At 41.4% G+C, this 21,491-nt stretch overlaps 1 protein-coding gene across 1 annotated transcript in view; it reads left to right on the forward strand.

The window, feature by feature from the left end:
* The first annotated feature begins 634 nt into the window (after nt 1–634).
* Nucleotides 635–21,491, forward strand: part of LOC149469203 (cytochrome P450 3A24-like) — a 42,898-nt gene continuing 22,041 nt past the window's right edge. The window contains exons 1-5 of the mRNA XM_089669640.1: nt 635–803; nt 5,043–5,136; nt 14,481–14,533; nt 19,423–19,522; nt 20,572–20,685. Of these exons, the coding sequence (XP_089525766.1) occupies nt 733–803; nt 5,043–5,136; nt 14,481–14,533; nt 19,423–19,522; nt 20,572–20,685 (432 nt within the window). The 5' untranslated portion in view covers nt 635–732. The remainder of the gene's footprint in view (nt 804–5,042; nt 5,137–14,480; nt 14,534–19,422; nt 19,523–20,571; nt 20,686–21,491) is intronic.

Raw genomic sequence — 21,491 nt, forward strand, 5'->3', positions numbered from 1 at the left:
GGTGCAGGGGGGTGGCACAGTGGTGGGGCAGAGGTGCAGGAGAGCACAGTGGTGGGATAGATGTGCAGGGGTGGCACAGTGGTGGGACAGATGTGCAGGGGGGGGTACAGTGGTGGGACAGATGTGCAGGGGGGTACAGTAATCTGAGGTGTGAAGGTGCATGAATTTGGGCTGATCAAGGACTGGAGGTGCAGCAATTGGGGTGATCTGAAGCATGAAGTTGCAGGAATTGGGGCTGGTCTGAGGTGTGAAAGTACAGGGTGTTCATTTCTCACTTTTACTCAAGTAGTGTACAGCATTTACTTTATAAAAATTCCTTTTTTGTGACTGAGAGTATGAAGTTGACATTTTATTTAAAAATAAAACCGTCACTCTCCATTTCTTTGAAAACATTTTTTGGCACACTGTGCTCAAAAGGTTGCCTACCCCTTCACTAAACTGAATATTTGATACACTGCAATATTCCTTCCACCTTATCTCTACCCCCTCCCCCCCCCCCCCCTGCTCCAAGCTTAGTGCTCACAGTAAAACATGAATCTGTTGTTTTTTGCACACACCCATACACTGGGCCTCCAGCCTCTGTCACTGATCTCCACCTACGGTATGATGTCACCACTGTACAGGAAACAGTATATCAACAACTGCCATAGTACGGACAGTCAGAAGTGCAGAAGAGAAGGGAAAGATCTAGTAAATAAAAGGGAAGGTCCAACAACGAAGGAAGATAAAAACATGTATTTCCTTCCCGAGTTCTCCAAGGAAACATGGATTTTGCTAATCCTTTTGCTGACACTTCTCACTTTGTGAGTATATCATTATCTCAGAATGTACTGATTACATTTAAATGGCATTTTTTGTGATTCTATTTTGTACCATATCATAAGCATTATATTGACCCCGCGTATTGAAAATGTAAAAATAAAATATTCCTCTTGCCTTATAAACACTCACTTTATGATGAAATTTGAAAGTTGTCTGGTTGATACGGGCAAAGAGAATATTTTTACTAGAACAAACTTTTTACATGAGGCTTATAGTGATAGTGATACTTCTGTAAATAAACAGCGTCCTTTAGGAAGAAAAAAAAATCAATAGTGCCTCAGCCCAGTAAAAACAGGACTGTCAGCTCTGCTTATGAGATTGGCGCAATGATTATTGTTATATAGCATTTAGCCCCTATCCACATCGAGCAATCTGAAACGCAAATGCTAGACACCAGAATTTTATGTTATTCTATTGTGCATGTTCACATCTGAGCAATGTGCTGTCGCTAAATGCTCAAAAAAATAGAGGAACTTTTTGAAGCATGATCACCTGTTATGGCCTCTATAAACTTTTAAAGCGGTATTAAACCCAAAAGCAAACATTTATTTTATTGCAGCTTAACAATTCTTAGGTGTGATGGCTGCATTAGTTTTATTTTTAGGCCTTCTTTCTTGTATTTTCATCTTATGATCCAGAAAGTCAGTATGCTGTTTTTCAAAAGAACAAGCTCTCTTGCAAATGTATCAAGTTACAGGGATGAGACAAACCATTTAACAACGAGAGCGATGCTTATAATGTCAGCTTTTATTTATGTAAAACCTTTATCCCCAAAAGGGAAAAAAATGTTTGCTGTAACTGTTTATAATGAATTACCTGGCGTTTTGGCTTCAAATTGTTTAGTGTATCAGCTAAATCTGGCAGTACATCCAATACTCCCCTCCACCCAGACTGACAATGCTGCTGTCCAAATGAGCCCCCTGTGCTCCTTCATCCAGAGTGGGGACACTCTTAATACAGAAGGTGTGTTAATGGCCAGATCACCATGTGAAAACAGAGAAAAAAGAAAACTAATGCAGCTGCCACATCTAATTGTTAAACTGCAACATATTACATTTTTTTTGTTTAATACCGCTTTTAATTTGCGTCCCCGAAAAATGTGCACCTAGATACCGTCACCTCTTTCTAGTAAATAAATTTCCATTGGCAAATCTAACTAAACTCAAGACGAAAAACGCTAAAATAAATGCACAAAAGCAAACAAAAAGTCACAAACGCACTCACGTCCAATAGTGAACCCTGGTTTACTGCCCTGACCTTGTCTTTCTTTTGCAAAGGAATTCAGGCTGTATACAGTTTGTCACTGACGTATCGGTGATGTGATTGAAGGACAGCATTGTCTTATATAACAAAATTATTATGGCAACAAAATCATTGTTTAATTACAGGGAGAAACAGAGTCAATATTAACACAGGGAAGGGAGAGGCAATCCATAAACTGTAATCTATTCTTCACGTTATTGTAACATGAGAAACCTCAACCTTAAAAACAGTGCAGGTGCTTTAATGATCCCTGTAATGTCTGTACAGAGGGAACACATGGAAATCGGCAGCACTACAGGGCGGGAGATGCTGCTTTCTGTAATCTGAGAAAATACCTGCTAAAATATTGCATGGAGATAGCCTGTAAATGGAAATTGTACGTTAGCTGTAGGCTCATTCGTAAAAACTGGACCAAATGAAAATTAGTGTTACTCCCCATGGCAGCAATCAGCTGTTCGTGTTTATATTTTAACCTGTACTGGACAATTAGGAACTAGATCCTTATTGGCTGCTACGGGCAAAAACTTCAGGCTGCAGCAACACCTTATTTTTGATAAGCCTCAGAAGGTGCTGCAATTAGCAGTGAAGTGGTCTAGTCCAGGGCTCAAAATTCCAAGTCCTAAGCTACTAGCCAGGACTTAAAGCAGAGTTCCACCTATAAAAAAAAAATAGAAAAAAAAAAAGTCAGCAGCAACAAAAACTGTAGCTGCTGACTTTTAAAATACAGACACTTACCTGTCCCTTGGTCCAGCGGTGTCTTCACCACAGTGATTTCACTGGCCGTCTTCTCTCCCTGGCACCGGCATCTTCAGTGTGGGCATCCGGCTGTGACAGTTTGCAGCTTCACAGCCACATGCCCACTGTGCATGTGCTAGAAGCGCTGCACTATGTGAATGGCCCGTAGTCTTCTGGAACCTGTCACATGTCCCAGAAGACTACAGGGAGAGAGGACAACTTCCGCTTCCGATCGCCTAGGCTATCGCAGCAGAAGTGGTAGTGGGTACCTGTCAAATTCGGGTACCCGCTTCCCCCCGCGCCCCAAAGGTGCCAATCCTTAATGGGGAGCGGGGGATGTAGCGAGTAACTCTTAAAGTGGAGCTCCACCTAAAAGGGGAAGTTCTGCTTTAAGCCCTTGTCCCCTGTAGCAATTGTACGTACAGAGTTACTCGCCACCAGTTGCCCCACCCAACCCCTACCCTGCCCCGTCCCTAATTCCATCCTTAAACACAACCTTGTAAATTATCTAATGAAATGGCACTGTTAAATGTTTTATGCAAAATAAAGGAAGGGAGGAAAGGGAAAGAAAAGGGAGGGAGGAAGAAGGGGAGGAAAGGAGTGAAGGGAAAGGGGGGGGAGGAAGGAAGGAAAGGAAGGACAGGGAAGGAAGGACATAGGGATAGAAGGGAGGGAGGAAAAAAGGGAAGGAAGCAAAGGAGGAAAAAAGGGAAGGCAAAGAGGGAAGGAGTGAAGGGAGACAAAAAAGGGAGGGAGTAGGGAAGAAAGGGAGGGGTGGAAGGAAGGAAGGTCGGCCTCACATGGATGGTTCCCGGCTCACAAGCTCAGTCAGAAGCATCACAGAGCTGATCTGTATACAATTTCCCACCCACACATCCTCTTCTGAGAAGTTGCACAGCATTGACTGGAATGTGGGCGGGCACAGGGGGAGGCAGAGCAGATCCATCCTCTCTCCTTTCCTCTCTTATTGATTTGGAGGATGGGGGGGGAGGGGCTGAGCACTGAGGAGCACACAAGGGGGCCTGGAAAGAAACAGAATGATTGGTGCAGCCTCTACCTCCCAGTGCTTTCAGCTGCTTAATTGAAAGCCATACAGGAAGATCGGTGCTTGTAACTTCCCCCACTGCCACACCTCTCAGCTACCCCTAGTGCCGGCGCTGCTTATCCCTATGTTCTTTCCATTTGTCCAATGTGAGCAAGTGAGTGGAAATTTTGAGGGCTGGCCTAGTTATTTATAATATTTAAAACCCAACCTCAGCCAAAACTTTGGTTGTAATTTTGGATGGAGCAGGGAAGGGTTAAAGTGACTCTAATCTCTGGTTTAAAAAAAATAAAATTCTATTCAAGTATATATTCTTTTGTATTAATAATTTTTATTGATTTTCACATATATACATATAAAAAGAACACGTTGAAAGAGAACAAAATAAAAAGGAGCACATCGATGGTAAAATCTGCATGGTTATAAACATAATAACGTCACATAGCTACAGTGGGGAGGCTCTCAGAACAGCACAGTCGGAGAAAGGTGGGATGGGGAAAAATAATCCCACGGGTGCCACACTGCCTCGAACACAGCTGTCGAGCCGGAATGTATAGCAGTCAGGTATTCCATCTGTCGTACATCAGCAATAATTTTAAACAAAGTGGACATCGAGGGCGGTATAGCGGATAACCAACACATAGGAACGCTTCTTCTGGCCGCATCAAGTATATATTCTTAACTCAAAAAGTACCATCTATTGCTCTCACCCCCCTCCAAATGTCTTGCTGCTGTGAGCCAGCTTTATGTTAGAGGGTGGCTGCGTTCATTCTCCTTGTTCCCACTGCAGGAAGGTAGCCACCCTCTCTTGCTTATCCCGAGATGGACTAGATACTATGGATTACGGACTGTGGGATTTGTAGTGTGTATAGAGCAATGCACATGATCACAATTAATATGTGCAGTACTCATTCCAAACAAACAGAAAGGGAAGAGGAGTGGTTTGACAGCATAGAGAACGTTATAAGGAGGCAAAAAAAACTATTTCATGAAAGATAGATTACAGGGCCATTGAGTAGTGGGCGTATATAAGGATATAGTTTAGTGTCACTTTCAGATGAACTTCTGTCGGTTTTTTATTGCTGTTTTAGGAAAATTTCCATTTATTTCTTATCCCTTTGACACCTGACTTTTCATGTTTACTCTCATCTGCCATCTGCTGTTTTTTTTTTCTTTTCAGCTATGGGATTTGGCCTTATAGAATTTTCAAAAAGTATGGAATACCAGGCCCTAAACCCCTGCCTTTTATTGGGACTTTTCTGGAAAACAAAAATGTGAGTACACAATCTTAATCTGTTTATATCAAAGTTTGCTATTAACCAGATTTAGAATTATAACCTTTAAAATCTAAGGTCTCGCTCAGATATATGCGGTGACTGGTGTTTTTCTGCACTGGAAAAAACACCAGTCTCTGCAAGGGCACATCGAACACAATTGTTTTTTAAGCCAGCCTTTTTCAGCCAGGCTGCCCAGGCACCCTGGGGGGCATTCAGTTTTCTTCAGCCGTGCCTTGGAAAAATGTCTAAAAATTGTGTACAAGCCAGCAGGTGGATCAAGCCTTTTAGTTACACAAAGCTACAGGTTTTCATTGTGCACCGTTACAACTTTCTAGCCGTCGGTGACATAGCAAACAATGATGTCATCAGTTGATGAGAAGGACATCGGGCACCAGCACAACATCCTTGTTTGCCCCTCCCCTGCCCCTCTCTGTCAGCACTGGGGTCACATTAGCTGAGTGAGAGAGAGAAACAATGGAATACTAGTCAATACCAGTGTGCAAAAGTGTATTTGCTTTAGAAGAATAAATCACCTCTAACCAAGGCATTTCCATCTACACAACTGCCAGTCACTGGATATTTTCTCTTTTTCGGACTATTCTCTGTAAGCCCTAGAGATGGTTGTGCGTGAAAATCCCAGTAGATCAGTAGTTTTTGAAACAAGCCTGTTTGGCACCAACAACATTGCCATGTTCAAAGTCACTTAGACCCCATTTCTTCCCTATTCTGATGCTCATTTTCACCTTGCATAGTTACATAGTTAGTCTGGCTGAAAAAAGACAAAAATCCATCCAGTTCAACCATTTAAAAAAAAAAAAAAAAGTTATAATCCTAGGCAAAAAACCAAGCAAAGCATGATCCAATTTGCTCCTGCAGGGGAAAAAAATCCTTCCTGATCCCCCGAGAGGCAATCTGATATTCCCTGGATCAACTTTACCTATAATTGTTAGTAACCAGTTATATTCTGTGTATCCAAGAAAGAATCTAGGCCTCTTTTAAAGCAATCCACTGAGCTGGCCAGAATGAACTCATGAGGGAGTCTATTCCACATTTTCACAGCTCTCACTGTGAAGAAACCTTTCTGTGTTTTGGAGATTAAATTTCTTTTCCTCCAGACGTAAAGAGTGCCCCATTGTCCTCTGTGATGACCTCGGGTTGAAAAGCTCTACACCGAGTTCCCTATATGAACCACTGATGTATTTATACATGTTGATCATATCCCCCCTTAATCTCCTCTTCTCAAGAGAGAATAAATTCAATTCCTCTAATCTTTCCTCATAGCTGAGCTCCTCCATGCCACTTATCAGATTGGCTGCCATTCTCTGTACTTTCTCCAGTTCCCCAACGTTCTTTTGTGAATTGGTGCTCAAAACTGAACTGCATATTCCAGATGAGGTCTTACTAATGATTTGTACCGGGGTAATATAATATCTCTCTCTGGAGTCTATACCTCTTTTGATATAAGAGAGGATTTTGCTCACTTTAGAAACCGCAGCTTGGCATTGCATTATTAAGCTTGTGATCTACCAGAACTCCCAGATCCTTCTCCACCATTGATTCCCCCAGTTGTACCCCCCTAGTATGTATGATGAATGCATATTCTTGGCCCTCAAGTGCATAACCTTACATTTATCAACATTAAACCTCATTTGCCACATAGTTGCTCAATTAAACAGTGCATTGAGGTTGGCTTGTAAGTTGCCGACATCCTATAAGGACATTATTCCACTGCACAGCTTGGTGTCATCTGCAAGACTGAAATGGGATTTTTAATCCCAGACCCTATATCGTTTATAAATATATTAAAAAGTAAGGGTCTCAACACTGAACCTTGGGGTACACCACTAATGACCCCAGACCATTCAGAGTATGAATCATTAACCACTACTCTTTGAACACGATCTTTTAGCCAGTTTTCTATCCGTTTTACATACAGATTTTTTTCAAGCCCCCAGACTTTACCTTACACATTAGCCATGTGTGGGGAACTGTGTTAAACGCTTTTGCAAAAATAAAACCACGCTGTCATGTGCGTAACAATGCCACACCCAGCTGCACCCTGCACAACGATTTTCCAGCTAATTGGTCCACAATCGATGTACTGGCAGCCTGAATGCACTTGTTACTGGGTCAGGTTAATTACACAATTAACCCTTCACACTGCCACCACCTCCTTTTTTGTACAGAGAAAGAGGAAACTCGGCGATATCAGCTATAACACTATAATGATTGAAGTAATCATCTGTATAACATGGTCACCGCAGGCCGGTTATACAGAGGGTTAAACAAACACCGTATCGTTCTCTTTAGAGGCAGGAATTCGTACATTGCAATAAAGAGCTATAGACGCAGTTCAACACTTTCAGAAGGAAAGATTTATTACTAAAAGGTCAAACGGGTGCAATAAAAATATTTACAGAAAAAGATGTAACTAAGAGATATATACATACGGAGACCAACAGCACAGCAAAGAGATATCAGAGAGAGGTGAAAGGGTTAAGGTACTTGCCAAAGTCCTGGGTTAGCAGATCCAAGTTTCAGAGCGAAAGGTACGGGTCTCCCTAGGTGGTACTGATGTTAAAATGGGAGACGTCTTCAACTTAGCTCTTAGGCCTGACAGCCCATTTTGTAGTTCCCCAGCAGGGGGTGTCTCTGAAGTCAAGGACCAATACCCCGTGTAGGGCGTGGAGGTCTGGGCAGATTCCTCAACTAGAGCCAAAATCTCCCATAACTCATATTTTGGCCCATAACTTTCCATCTGCACAAGTGACATTCCACCCGTGGGTAGATTATTATGCAGACATGTCTGAGGATTGATTAGATATAAAATATGAAATTATACACTGCCTGGTTCACGAGATCTACTTTTCTGATTTCTTATGTATTCGAGACAAGGTAGTAGTGACCTACCAAAATGTTCGTCTTCTCGTGGCCAATCTGACGATATGTCCGGTTTTTATGTAAGTCTCTCATATTCCAAGATATGAGACATAGGGAAAAAATGGATTTTAACAAAGGTTATCTGGTCGTGTTTCCTTGGAATGTTCTTTGAACTCCTGGGAAAGCTTACCTTATCTTATACGAGGTGTTAAATTGCACAGGTTCTTTGGACAGCTAGGCCCCAGCTCCCTTGGGGGTCCTATAGCTCATAGCCCCCCTGCTGGCTCTGGCCTGTGACACTTTTTTTTAACACACAAACACACACACACACGCGCGCACACACACGCTGCCATATGTCACTGTGCCTCTAAGGGGGGGGGGGGGGAAGAATGAGGGAATAACATGGATACTCTTAACAAAATGGAGGCTGCATCCTTCACTGTGTGTACGCTGGTTACCCTCCTCATAAACAGAAATCAGATTTGTTTGACAACTTCTGTCTTTCATGAATCCATGCTGTCTGTTGCTTAAAATATTTTTTTCCAGAACTTATCTATGTGGTCTTTTATTAAACTCTCCAGTATCTTCCCAACTATAGAAGTTTAAACTCACAGCTCTATAATTACTTGGTAAAGATTTTGACCCTTTTTAAATATTGGCACCACATTGTCCTTACGCCAATCCAGTGGTATTATGCCAGTCATTAAAGAGTCCCTAAAAATTACAAACAATGGTTTTGAAATGACAGAGCTAATTTCTTCCAGGACCCGTGGGTGTATGCCATTCGGTCCAGGTGCTTTATTCACTTTTTATACTGTTTAAATATTTTGGATCATATCAATTGTGAGCAAATGTGGATCTGGAGCTGTGTCAAAACCATGCCCATTATGTACAAGAGCTCCCCCATGCTCCTTTGTGTACACAGAGCTTGCCTTCAGCAAGTTGTTTTCACCAAGTCTACCTGCCTAAATGCATTGAGTTGCTGATATGTGATTGGCTGATTAGCAATTTGTGTTACCAAGCAATTGAACAGGTGTACCTAATAAAGTGGACACTGAGTGTATATGCAACACTTATAGTTCCTATGGAACAAAATACTGTCATCATTTACACTGTATGCACTTGTGCATGAGCACTGAGCTGTTAGAAACCAACTGAGATGCAACTTTAGATCTTTGAAGATTTTTGAGGACCTGTTCACACCATTTTTGTTGGGCTGAGCAGAACAGCCTTGCCCAGTACAGCCCTAGTGTAAAGACAACACAATCTCCCTTGTTTCTACGGTGTGTTGTGGTGTACCTGAAAAAAGTACTGCATTTATGCATTTATAAAATGTAATCAGTGCAGGGCTACTTTTTCCTACTCATCAAGGTACTCATCGGGACCTCGTACAGAGATCCTGTCTGACGATCGGTGCATACATTTATTGTGGTATATTTCAGCGGTTTATCTACATATATTTTAGTGGTTTTGTCTTTTGGAACATTAATATATACAGCTCGGTAAAATTTACTTTGACGAGTAGGGAAAGTAGCCCTACATTGTTTAACCACCTCCCGTCCAGCCATTGTATATAAACGGCGAGCGGTGGCACTGCAGGGTCAGGTGGCCATTTATAAACTGCCTCCCCGCATCCTGCTTGTGCGCGCTCACTGGGAGCGCGCAGCACCGCGATCCGGTGCCCGCTGTGTCCTCTGGACACAGTGAAACACCGATCGTCGGACGGGACCTCTGTACGAGGTCCCGATCATGTGATCGCTGATTGGCCAATCAGTGATCACATGCAAAGTAGTAAGCAAGATTTCACTTGTGACATCATTGCTTACTACATGTGAAATCTGTGAATGGTCACATGGTACAAGGCTATTCACAACAGCCTTCTACCATGTGACAAGCTGTGACCAATCACAGCTCACTCAGTAGTTTTCAATGGCTGCAAGAATGCAGATAGAGAGAAAGAGAAGTGATTGCTTTTACATCCTATATGGGTGTAAAAGCAATCAGTGTAAAAAAAAAAAAATCTTCATCACCCCCAACAAGTAGTACAGTGTCACCATGGTGGACATTGAGTGTATATGCAACACTTATAGTTCCTATGGAACAACCATGGTGACACTTTACTGCTAGGGTGACAGTATGTAAAAAAAAAAAAAATAATAATCTAAATAAATAAATAACATAAAAATTAAAAAAAAAATGTTTACAAATTATAATTTTTGGTTATAAACTAATTTGGCTTATTTTTTTTTTTTTTACTAAAAAGATAACGGAATACATTTTGGCCAGGATGATGATATATTATTTATTTGCAAAAGTTTATAGGAAAAACACTTATTTTTTTCAAAATTTTTGGACTTTTTCATTTACATAGCAAAAAAAATAAAAATCCCAGCGGTGAATAAATACCACCAAAAGAAAGTTTTTTAAATTTGTCTCAAAAAAATGGTAAAAAATTCATATGGGTACAGTGTTGCATGACCGCGCAATTGTCATTCAAAGTGTGATGGCGCTGAAAGCTGAAAATTGCCCTGGACAGGAAGGGGGTAAAAGTGTCCGGACTGGAAGTGGTTAAGTTTTAAATTTGAGAGGTGTGTGAATCTCATAATTAGTGTTAGTGGGTTCTCGAAAAGAAATTAAGACAGGGATGGGGCAATTCAGGAGTTTTAAATATACATGAATGCAGTGCACATGTAAATAAAACATTTTGACTCTTTTTGTTTTGTTCCAAAGTAATACTTTTATATTGTGGAAAGGGGAATTGATACTTTAATGGGAAACATGATACATTCTTTTAGACCTGCCACACACATTACCAGTTGATTTATACAATCTCTTTTAAACTAGCCATGTGTGGCTTGAATTTTGAAGGATTGCAGCTCGAATCCCCTGAAATTTGAGCCCTGTCAGTACCTTAACAAATTCCTCCATCTTCACTGTCCAATGTAGATGGAGGAATCTGTTTATTTTTTTTAGTCTAAAGCTGGCCATAGAAAAATTGAAATTCATCCAGTTCAGCAGGGACCAGATGAATTTCCTTCCATCTATGGCCATTGCTGCTCAACAGAAGTTGATCTAGCAATTGACTTTTGTTGAAATTGGAGGTTTGAAAATTTTCATTTGATCAGCAACTGCACAGCAGATAACTGTATTCTGGGGAGTCCCTGCTGTCAGAATGCAATGGCACAGCTGGGAGTATTTATCTATTCACCTCAAATGTGTGGATGGAGGAATACATTCAGCTTTGTTTGATCAGCTCTCTGGCTGATCAAAAAAAATTAAATAACAAAAACCATCTATTGCCTGCCTTAGTGATTTACCAACCACTATGAAATGAATGAAATCTTCTTGATCAGATATAAATGTAATGTATTGTTTTGGCCAGCCCTTAAACATCATAGTTGGTAAATCTTCACCTCTTCGTGCCGAGAGTATGCAAATATGCGGCCTCTTGGCGGGTGGACCTTGATGCCGAGAGACCACATGATTGCGTACCAAAATGTAAACAAAACTGTGCCTAATGGAAATCTCCCAATAGCTACCTGTGAGTTACATGATCATAAACCCCTCCCCATCTTCCGGCATCAGAAACCCCTTAAAGGGCCGAGAGGTGCTGGAGTTAAAGGGTTAAGTATATTGTACAATGTGTGGCCAGCTTTAGAGTGCATCATTTGGTCACTAATAACATACATTTTATAGCACACAACTTTAAACAGCCTGCCAGAAAGTCTTTCCTTGAACAATAAACTAAAATATGTGTGCACCAGTTCTCCAGAAATAAGCAGTTAGGTTCAATAAGCAATTGGCCAGAATGGAATCAAGGTTGGTGCTCTTGATTTTTCTGACCTGGATAAATAAAAACTTTCAGAAAAATGAGAAAATAAATTATACAACATTATGAATAGAACAGGAAACATACGAGCCAAACATACTAATCAGGGAGATTAGCAATGATTAACTTAAAATATATGAGATCAAACATAGCAGAGTAAATAGTTTTCCAGGTTACATATCATAAGGCTTACTGGTTACAAGAAAACAACAGATTGAATGAATAGGAATGGTATGTGCTTAGGGAACAAGGCTAAGGTCCAATCAGTTCAGTACCAGTCTCGGGCTACGTTTACACTAGTGGTTGTCACTACCACACCTCTGAAATCAGTTTAGCTTTTCAGAGACTTTTGACAGGCGTTGATAAAGCAATATATCACTTCCCCATAAATGTTGCAGCGTGGCCCCATTCAAGTGATTATTTACATGAATGGGTGATCATTTTTATTTTGTTATTTTTTTGTACCAGGCAAAATATTTAATCAATCTGAAGAAAAAGCAGACTATATCCCCCCCCCCCACCTGAAATAGTACTCCTATTTATGAGACAACAATACTGCCCTCCTGTTATGATCCGCCAGGTGGTGCCTCAGGCTGCCAACTGACAGACCTACTCAGAGCGTGGGGTCTAAGCCCGGGCTGTGCTTTCACCAGAGCCCCTGATGGTGGGGATGGACTTGAAACAGTCCCGGGCCAGGTCACGACCTTCGAGCAGGCCCACCAGTGGCTGAGGAGACCTTTGGGGACAGGTACCGGGAGAGCCAGATATGAAGAGGATGGCGGCCCCAGCAGGGTAGTAACGGATCGTGGGCCCGTGAGGGTAAGCGGGGTACAGAATCGGTAGGCGAAGAGTAGTCGGGTCACACGCAGGGTTGTCAATCCGTAGAATGGTCAGGGCAATCCGGGTCAAACGCAGGAGCAGGCAGAGTAGTCAGGACAATCCGGGTCAATCACAGGAGCAGGCAGAATAAGTCAGGGCAATCCGGGTCAATCACAGGGGCAGGCAGCATAGTCAGGGTCAATCAGGGTCACTAGACAGGTGCAGGAACTCAGGATCACAGGAAGACCTTGCGGCAATCTGTGACAGTGCAGGGCATCTTTAAATAGTGCGCCCTGCACTGTCATTGGCCGGCTAGGACGCGCCCCCGGCTGTCATTGGACGCCTGAGGCGCACCCGCGGCACCTACTGCGCATGCGCGGCGTCCTGTCAGCCGCGGCTCGCCGGGACCTAGTGCCTGTGTCCCGGCGCGATCTGCCGCCAATGCGCATGCGCGGGGGACAGAGCCGCGATCGTGGACCACGGAGACGCGATCCCTGACACCTCCAATGTGAATGACCCCAATACCTATAAGCCTTAATAGTGCACCCACCCCATGTGAATGAGTAAGGAGCACATAGCACCCCTACTTATGGGTCACTGATAGCACCCCCATGGAAATAAGCAAGATGTACTGAGTACACTTACCCATCCACATGTACCCCTATGCTTCTACATATTACTGCGCCTTCCCATATGCCTGGTCAAAGCATCCCGACTGTGGCATACATGCACCCACAACTGCTGCCTTTGCAGTTTAAGGGAGAGGTTAGGAGGCTGTAAAAATGCAATTGTACCACCACCACCACCCGTATGTCTAAATGAACCCTAAGGCCGTATTCCTGCTATGTGATTTGGACTGTGAGGATTTTCATGCGGTTCTGTGTGTCACATATGGCAGCCCATTCACTTAAATGGGTGTGTCGTATTAGGCAGCCCATTCACTTGAATGGGCTGGCGTATGTGTGTTTGTCGCCTGAAAAGAAGCTCCTGCTCTTTTTCGGGCAACAAGCTTCAGGTGATTTTTTAATGGTGTGGTGAAGGATAATGGTGCCGAAACGTGCGCTGTGTTGCAATTGCCACATGATTCGTAATCACTGTGATTTTTTTTCCCCGCGATTCGAAATTGCAAAGTGTGAATAGAGCCTTCGTAATTCCTTCTACTACTGTCGGTAGTAGTAGTTAAACCAAACTATGTAGAAGACTTCAAGAAATTAAACCAATTTCTCTGTGTTGTGTACAGTACATAACATTGGAAATTTTAGCATTTCCTTAGTGGAATATGATGCCAAAAGCTCTCCAAACTGTAGCCTGGGGGTCGGATCTGGCCCTTTGCCAGCCTTTAACCAGTCCTTGGGCACTATTCCTCTGAATACCAGGCACTATTCCTCCCGCTGACACCAACAATGGTGCACTATTTCTTCCACTGATACCAACGATGGGTTACTATTCCTTCCACAATACTCTTCCTTTTACTGACCTCCAACCTAAGGCCATGTTTGTTCTCATGGATCCTGGTCCCGGGACATTTTCTACCTCCACTAACCACAGTGGAGAGTTTTCCTTCCACAATACTCTTCCTTTTATTGACCACCAGCCCTAAGGCCATGTTTGTTCTCACGGTTCCTGGTCCCGGGACATTTTCTACCTCCACTAACCACAATCCGGTCCCCCTAAGTCTGATGTACAGTAAACTGTCCTTTTGATTGAAAAGTTTGGAGACCCTTTTTCTAACTTATGACTGCATTACTTTAAACTATATATTTTGAACTGTCATTTGTAAAATTGTAAACTTTTGTAAACTTGTCTTTTCCAGGGTATTGCTGAATTTGACATGGAATGTTTTAAAAAATATGGCAAAATATGGGGGTAAGTTCTTTCTTTAATGTATTACCCAAATACCTTACATTGCAGAAACCGCTGATCACTGGTCTTTGAAAGAGTAGAGCTCTGCTTCCATCCACAATACAGAGAATGTACATTTTTGAGTCCCGGTCTAAATTTGCTTACTGGGTCTAATAGAAGGCTGCAGGTGTCCATAGACATTAGATGACAGTCTCATGGATTGGATGACCACTTTACATCTATGAGGCACCCACAAATCCAGCTGGCTAAGTGTGACTAAAATAAACATTTGGGTTTAGTGACCGGGGTGACCCCTACGAGATGCATAATCGTGATTATAAACAAACTTGGTGCCATGAAGATGTTTGAGATACATTTAGGCTCCATTACACATGGTGGGTCTGATCAGGTTCACCTGTCAGTTTTTGAGGCGGACCTGATCAGATGGTCTATTCATCCCTATGGACAGGTGGGTGTAAACAGACTTGTGTCTGTTTTTATACCCGCCTATCTCCGGGTCTGATCCAGTCCGCTAAAAGAAATGGAGAGGAATCTGTCCTCATTCATTTAGGTGGATTGGATGGTAGTCGGGTGTAAACTGACAGTGGAGTCCATTTACTTCCAGCCATCCATAGAGCAGAGCAGACACTGCAGAAACCGAATGGCTATGGATTTGTCATCTGCCCGCTCTGCTTCAATCAGCGGGGGATCGGTGAGTGGATCCCCTGCTGTTTGTGTTGGAGTCTTCTTTGTCTGCAGGAAGCCTTATGGTTGTACAGACTGATTTTTTTTTTATTATTATTATTATTCTCTTTTTTTTTAATGTTGAGATTTTCCAGTATTCAATCAGTGTGGGTCATTATTTGAAGGGTTTAGTTTCAATACTAGGTTTCAGCCTAGGTTTCAGCCTAAAACAACAATACAAGGTGTGGTTGATTGTTTTGGAAGGTGAAATCTGGGATTGTGTGGTCATTGATGGAATTGAAATAGAATGAGGACTTGAAGCACTTTGTAGTTTTCAGGTTAAGCGTATATCGCCTGATTCTACACGGACTTGCCAACCTTATACACCAACTGGGTGAGGAATAGGTAATATGCAGATTTCCCAGGAATAATAATTTGTGTTTCTGACCACTAGCAATGTTTGTTATTGCACAAAGAAGTTCAAAGTCAATAAATAAAAATCTCTGTGTGCTGGATACAGGGGATACAATTAACTGTGCACAAAATGCTATGTTACAAGACCGGTAATAGCAGATATAGTGTTAATGTATATATTTTCATAACTTCAATATGCATGTGAGAACTAAAAATAGATATATTTTTATTAATTTTTTTTTCTCATCAGATAAATATGAGATCTTGCAGGAATATTTTACATTTGCCACTTGTAGCCAGAAGTTGGTCTGCTGAAGGTCATGTTCTCTGCAGAATGGTTCACTGTTGTATGGTGAATAGATTAATTAGCCTGTTTTGCACATACACTTTATTGCCAAAAGTATTGGGACATCCCTCCAAATCATTGGATTCAAGTGTTCCAATCACCTTCATGGCCACAGGTGTATACAATCAAGCACCTAGGCATGCTGTAAGGAAATTCCTGTACGGCGACTGGAGCATAGAAATGCGCAACATCGCACATTGCAATGAGCACAGGCACATTGCTAATAAAAATGAGCATAGGCTCACGCATGCGCAAAAGAATGTATGCACACCGGTGCATGCACACGGGAGCGTGCCCACAGTTTCTAGCGCAAGATGGACTATTTAAAGGAGGCTCTTACACTCTGTCAGTGTTGACTGGTCTTCAGCTAATTTCCTGTGTCCTGCTGTATCCCCTCTGTTATCCGTTACTTACCCGGCTTGCCATTGACCTGCTCTTGGATTCTGTTTATGCTTCTGCTCATCGGTTTCTGATCCTGGCTTCCTCCTGACCTCGTCCCTGTCTGATGTTCCGGTACCTCATCACCTGCTTGTTACTGACCCTGGCTGTTATTCTGACTACGCATCCGGATCCAGTTTGGCTCTACAGTCCTGCCGAGTGCTTGTCCTGACTATGAGCTTCGGTTGTCACAGTATGTTCCAGCCTCACGCTTATCAGAAGTTCTGCTAAGCCATATACCCAGATCTTGCAGTTCAAGTGGAGTGCTTCCTTAACCTCAGCTGGCTGTCCCGACATCTCCTCTGTTCCTGACCGAGGCTACACCTCCAGCCGCAAGTTCTGCAATCAGTATCCGCAGGCACTTGTGTTTCTCCTGTCCCTCGGCACCATCGGTTTCACCTTCAGTGGGGCCTGGGTTGGAGATACAAGGGAAACTGACCTGATCAATTCAAACTATCAGGTACGTGACACATGCAGTCTGCTTCTAAAAACATTTGTGAAAGAATGGGTTGCCCTCAGTGAATTCAAGAGTGGTACCGTGATAGGTTGCCACCTGTGCAATAAGTCCATCTGTGAAATTCCCTTGCTACTAAATATTCTAGAACACCTTTGGGATGAATTAGAGCGGAGACTGCAAGCCAGACCTTCTCATCCAACATCACCTAATCTCACAAATGCACTTCTGGAAGAATAGTCAAACATTCCCATGGACACACTCTTAAACCTTGTGGACAGCCTTCCCAGAAGAGTTGAAGCTGTTATAGCTGCAAAGGGTGGGCCAACTCAATGTTGAACCCTACGGATTAAAGATGGCAATACATGGGTCGAATTCCGAAAGAATTTTCTATCAAAAATCTTTTCTAAGAATTTTTGTTCGAATTTCACACCATTAGTGGGCTACCGCAATGGATGATTTTCGAGTGGCCATCGAATTTGAGCCATCGGGTATGTTGGAAATTTTTTAAAAACGAACAAATTTCTAATCAACGATGGGAAAATTGTGCAAGAAATGTAACTGAAAAAGAAATGAGCATGAGCTGAGACCTGGAAAAAAAAGAATTTTTGACCAAGAAAATTGTTTTCTGTAGCAACACGAGGTGAAATTAAAGGCTTGGTTGGTGGAATTTCAAAATTAATGGTGGCACCATCAGTTTACAAAATGCACAAAATGTCCAATTTTCTAAAGAAAATTTGTTCGGAATTTGACCCATGCATGGCCTGCATAAGACTGGGATGCCATTAAAGTTCATGTGCATGTAAAGGCAGGCATCCCAATACTTCTGGCAATAGTGTAGATCTGAGGATTTTCATTTAGGAGTAATCAACAAGTGAGAAAGCCCTGTGCACAAAGTTGGCAATACACATCTTGAACTTCTGCTGATTCTTGCTGAAAGGTTGAAACTCAAGTACTAAGTGGCCCTGTTCAACAAAAGTCAATTTCAAAATTAAAGAAGTCGGGTGAAAAACTGTTGACTGAACAGTAAATGCTTCCAATTAGATGCAGTCACTGTTAGGGTATTCAGACAGCTGTGGTTGTTGCAGCTGTCTGAATACAACAGCCGTTAGTGCAGATTCCTTTAAATTGTTCCTTTTGTTAAATGAAGAGATGAAGACGTTACCTTAAGTGAAAACCTAAGCATATCAAAAGGATAAATAGATCTAATACCTGTAAATATTGTTGTACAGCGTGTCCAACATATCATCATGTTGTTGATCATGTAAAAAGATCAGTAGTCAGTGGAATGCACAGCTCAAATACATACCGATTGTTCAGGTGATTCAAAAATGTGAGAATCATACTTTTTCTAATTAGATCATCAGTAGCTGGGAGATAATTTTGTATAGATAGGGTAGTATGATAGAGTATTATTATACATTTGTAATTGCTTTGCTGTTGTTTTTGTATTTTGTGCAGGTTCTTCACATATGTTGTGTGCCTCAGCCTCGGTGCCTTGCTATGCTTAACTGCGGTGTCATATATTGAATGGTAGTGTTGGTGCTCAGTTAGTATCAGTGGCAGCATATAGGTGCCTACAGACAATAAATGCCCAATATGTGCATAGTGTCCTGAAAAGTCACAGAGTAGTTGTCTAGCTAAATGCATTGCTGGTGCATTACCAGTAAGACCTACAGGACCATGAATTGTGGTTTGAGTCTTGTACAATCAATGTTACACCTTACTTTATGTATACAGATGTGCCCCTAAACCATTGTATGTATTTATTTTTTTTTCTTAAAGGTTACTGAGTTTCTGAACCTACCACAGACTGCGTGTGTTGGGCCGGTTGTCCGGTGATCCTTTTAGTGTCTCAGTTATCTGCTCCTGAAGCTGAGTGCGATGGTCCAGTTTTCGGAGATCCATGCTGTGTCTCAGCTACTATTTGAGCCTGATTAGGCTTTGGTCTGATTGTGTGGTACCGTTCTTTATGATTTCTTGGTTTCTATTTCCATTTATCCTATATTTATTTTTTCTAAATTAGTTCTGGATTTCGGGCAAACCGTTTGAGAAGACTGCAGTTATATCATACACTGCACTTACCTTGAGTTGAAAATGTAGTAGTTACCTAAGTACTGCATTTTGTGAGTTAAACCAGTGGATTACATGTATGTCTTCATATCATCAGCAGTTCAAGATAATTGCCATTCTGCTCTTTCATTATTAGTAGTACCCTACAAAATGGCTTCCACACTGTCAGGATCTGATACTAAAAATTGTCTTAAGAAATGCCCATTCCAGGCAAATCACAGCAACTGTTCAGGTTTAAATCTTCACCATTTAGTGACACTTGGAAAATTAAATGTTTGAATCTTCCTGGCTGCTATTTTTTGCCTGAACCATTACATTTGAGTTATTCATATCATAATTTTTATACAGTTCTGGAAATGTTAAATTTGACCACTGCTGTATACAATAGGACTAAGGCTACAGTACCTGTGACACTGGGTATTGAATGGATCAGTTTCTCTAGTTCATGTGACATGAGCTCACAGATCAACTTAATATTTTATCTAAATGTTTTTTTTCCTGCAGGTTTTTTGATGGTAGACAGCCAGTTCTATCTATTATGGATCCAGTAATCATAAAAGCCATTCTTGTAAAGGAATGTTACAGTATATTCACCAACAGAAGGGTAAGTGGCTGTACTATATATGGCACTTACTACAGTTTGTAAAATAATACTGGCTTCTAAGTGTTTCTCCATAATGTTTTCTTTCAGCCAAGGTGTCAGCTTTGTCAGTCTCTTTTACTTATTATCATATCTATTTTATTCATTTTATAAATCCTTTAATAATATTTTTAAATTACATTGTTAGGCCTCATATACACAGGGCGTATGTTTAGCCCCTCTAAATGCCAGAACTCCTGGCAGGAAAAAGTTGCTTGCACACGCGTTTTGGTAAGTATAGCATTTGAGCATTAATGCAGTCTGTTAGCCAGTAAAATCATTTTATTGTGGCCATTGGCATGCATTATCGCACAAACACTAGATGCACCTAAATGTGTCTAGCATATAGGCGCATTCTTTTTTTTTTTGCTCTTCCATTGCTCTCCTGAACACCTGCTTTGGTGACATTTTTAAAGCTCTGTGTGCATGAGGCCTTATGGCAAATTCTAAAAATAATGTACATTTCTGAAATGCTGAGGTAGAGAAGGAAAATGTCAAAATAATTATTTGTAGTGGGTAACTACAGTGTTAAAAAATACAAGTACAAGTCAGGACACTATGAGAGATAAAATGCAGAAAATGGCAAAAATCTGTATATTTTGCCATTTTTACATTATATCTGCCATAATACCTGAAGAAGGGAGTTTATAGTTCTAAAGGCCTATATTTTGTTTTTTTTATATATTTTAGATAGCTGCAATCAGCTATCCTTTTTTTTTTTTGGCTTCTTTACCTCTGATTCAGATTAGTTAATACTACAGATCCAGGCATGGTGTTTCCCTTTTTCTACTGATCCCCATAATGTAACTGCAATTGGCATGCATTATTGGTAATGAATAAAGGATAGCATTAGCTATAACTGGCAGCCAGTTGAAGACAGTTGGAGTATTTCCTGTATAGATTCACAGGTTGAATGGGAAAATTGGCAGACTGAGTTTACTTTTCTTTCATCCTCAGAAGAATCTGATTTCTTTTTTAACCCAGCTCTCGCCTGTACATTCTACCCATTTTAGAATTTTGGACTAAGCGGACCTTTAAAATCTGCGGTATCAATTGCTGCAGATGACCAATGGAAGCGAATACGAACTGTGCTGTCACCTACATTCACCAGTGGAAAACTGAAACAGGTGAGTCTTGCCTGTATACATAATGTATATGTAACCCACCACATCTTTTCCAGTGCAATAAGAAAAATAGCGGTGCAACAAATATGTTCTTCACCAGTCACAAATGCCTATTGCTGTCAGGTAACATGTATCTGTAAGCAGGTGGAGATGATCTTTTCTGACAGCAAAATGCAAAGGTAACCAGTGACCAAGCTATAATAAGAGCGGGTCTGTTAGACTAGGTTTAGACTTGCGTCTAAACTGCCACTCCACTGAAAAGCAAGCCACATTTAGATTATCTTTCAGAGCCGTTTGACAGCCTCCCTTCCGCCTGTTTTAACCCAAATACGCAGCATCCACATGTATTGCACACAGGTGCGGGGCGGTTATTGTGGCAGGCGCAGCACCCTTTGGTGCCTAGTGCGCTGTGGCATTAGAAAAATTATGCAATTGCTGTTTCTTTGTTTGATTGGACTGACTTTACTCTGTAATTCCTCCAATGCCGCTCTATGCATGCAGTAGGTTTAAAGAGCACACCGAATACTTTAGTTAACTTCTTTAATAATTTCAATCTTCTTCATATAACAGCTTACAATGGCTTATTTCTTTCATATTACAATGGTTTAATTCGTATTACATTGGGTTGATTCGATAGCTTATCTCGATAGATTCATTAGATTCGTTAGCTTATGTTGTTAGATTAATTCTTTAAATTCGGTAGATTGTATCGATTATGATTACTCTACAGTGACTTGATTCGTAAATTTGTTAGATTACTCTACAGTGACTTGATTCGTAAGTTCGTAAATTCGGTGGAACTACAAGTA

Source organism: Staurois parvus, unplaced genomic scaffold (genome assembly GCF_062004578.1).
Source record: "Staurois parvus isolate SC_StPar_1 unplaced genomic scaffold, SC_StPar_1.0 ptg000080l, whole genome shotgun sequence".
NCBI lineage: Eukaryota > Metazoa > Chordata > Amphibia > Anura > Ranidae > Staurois > Staurois parvus.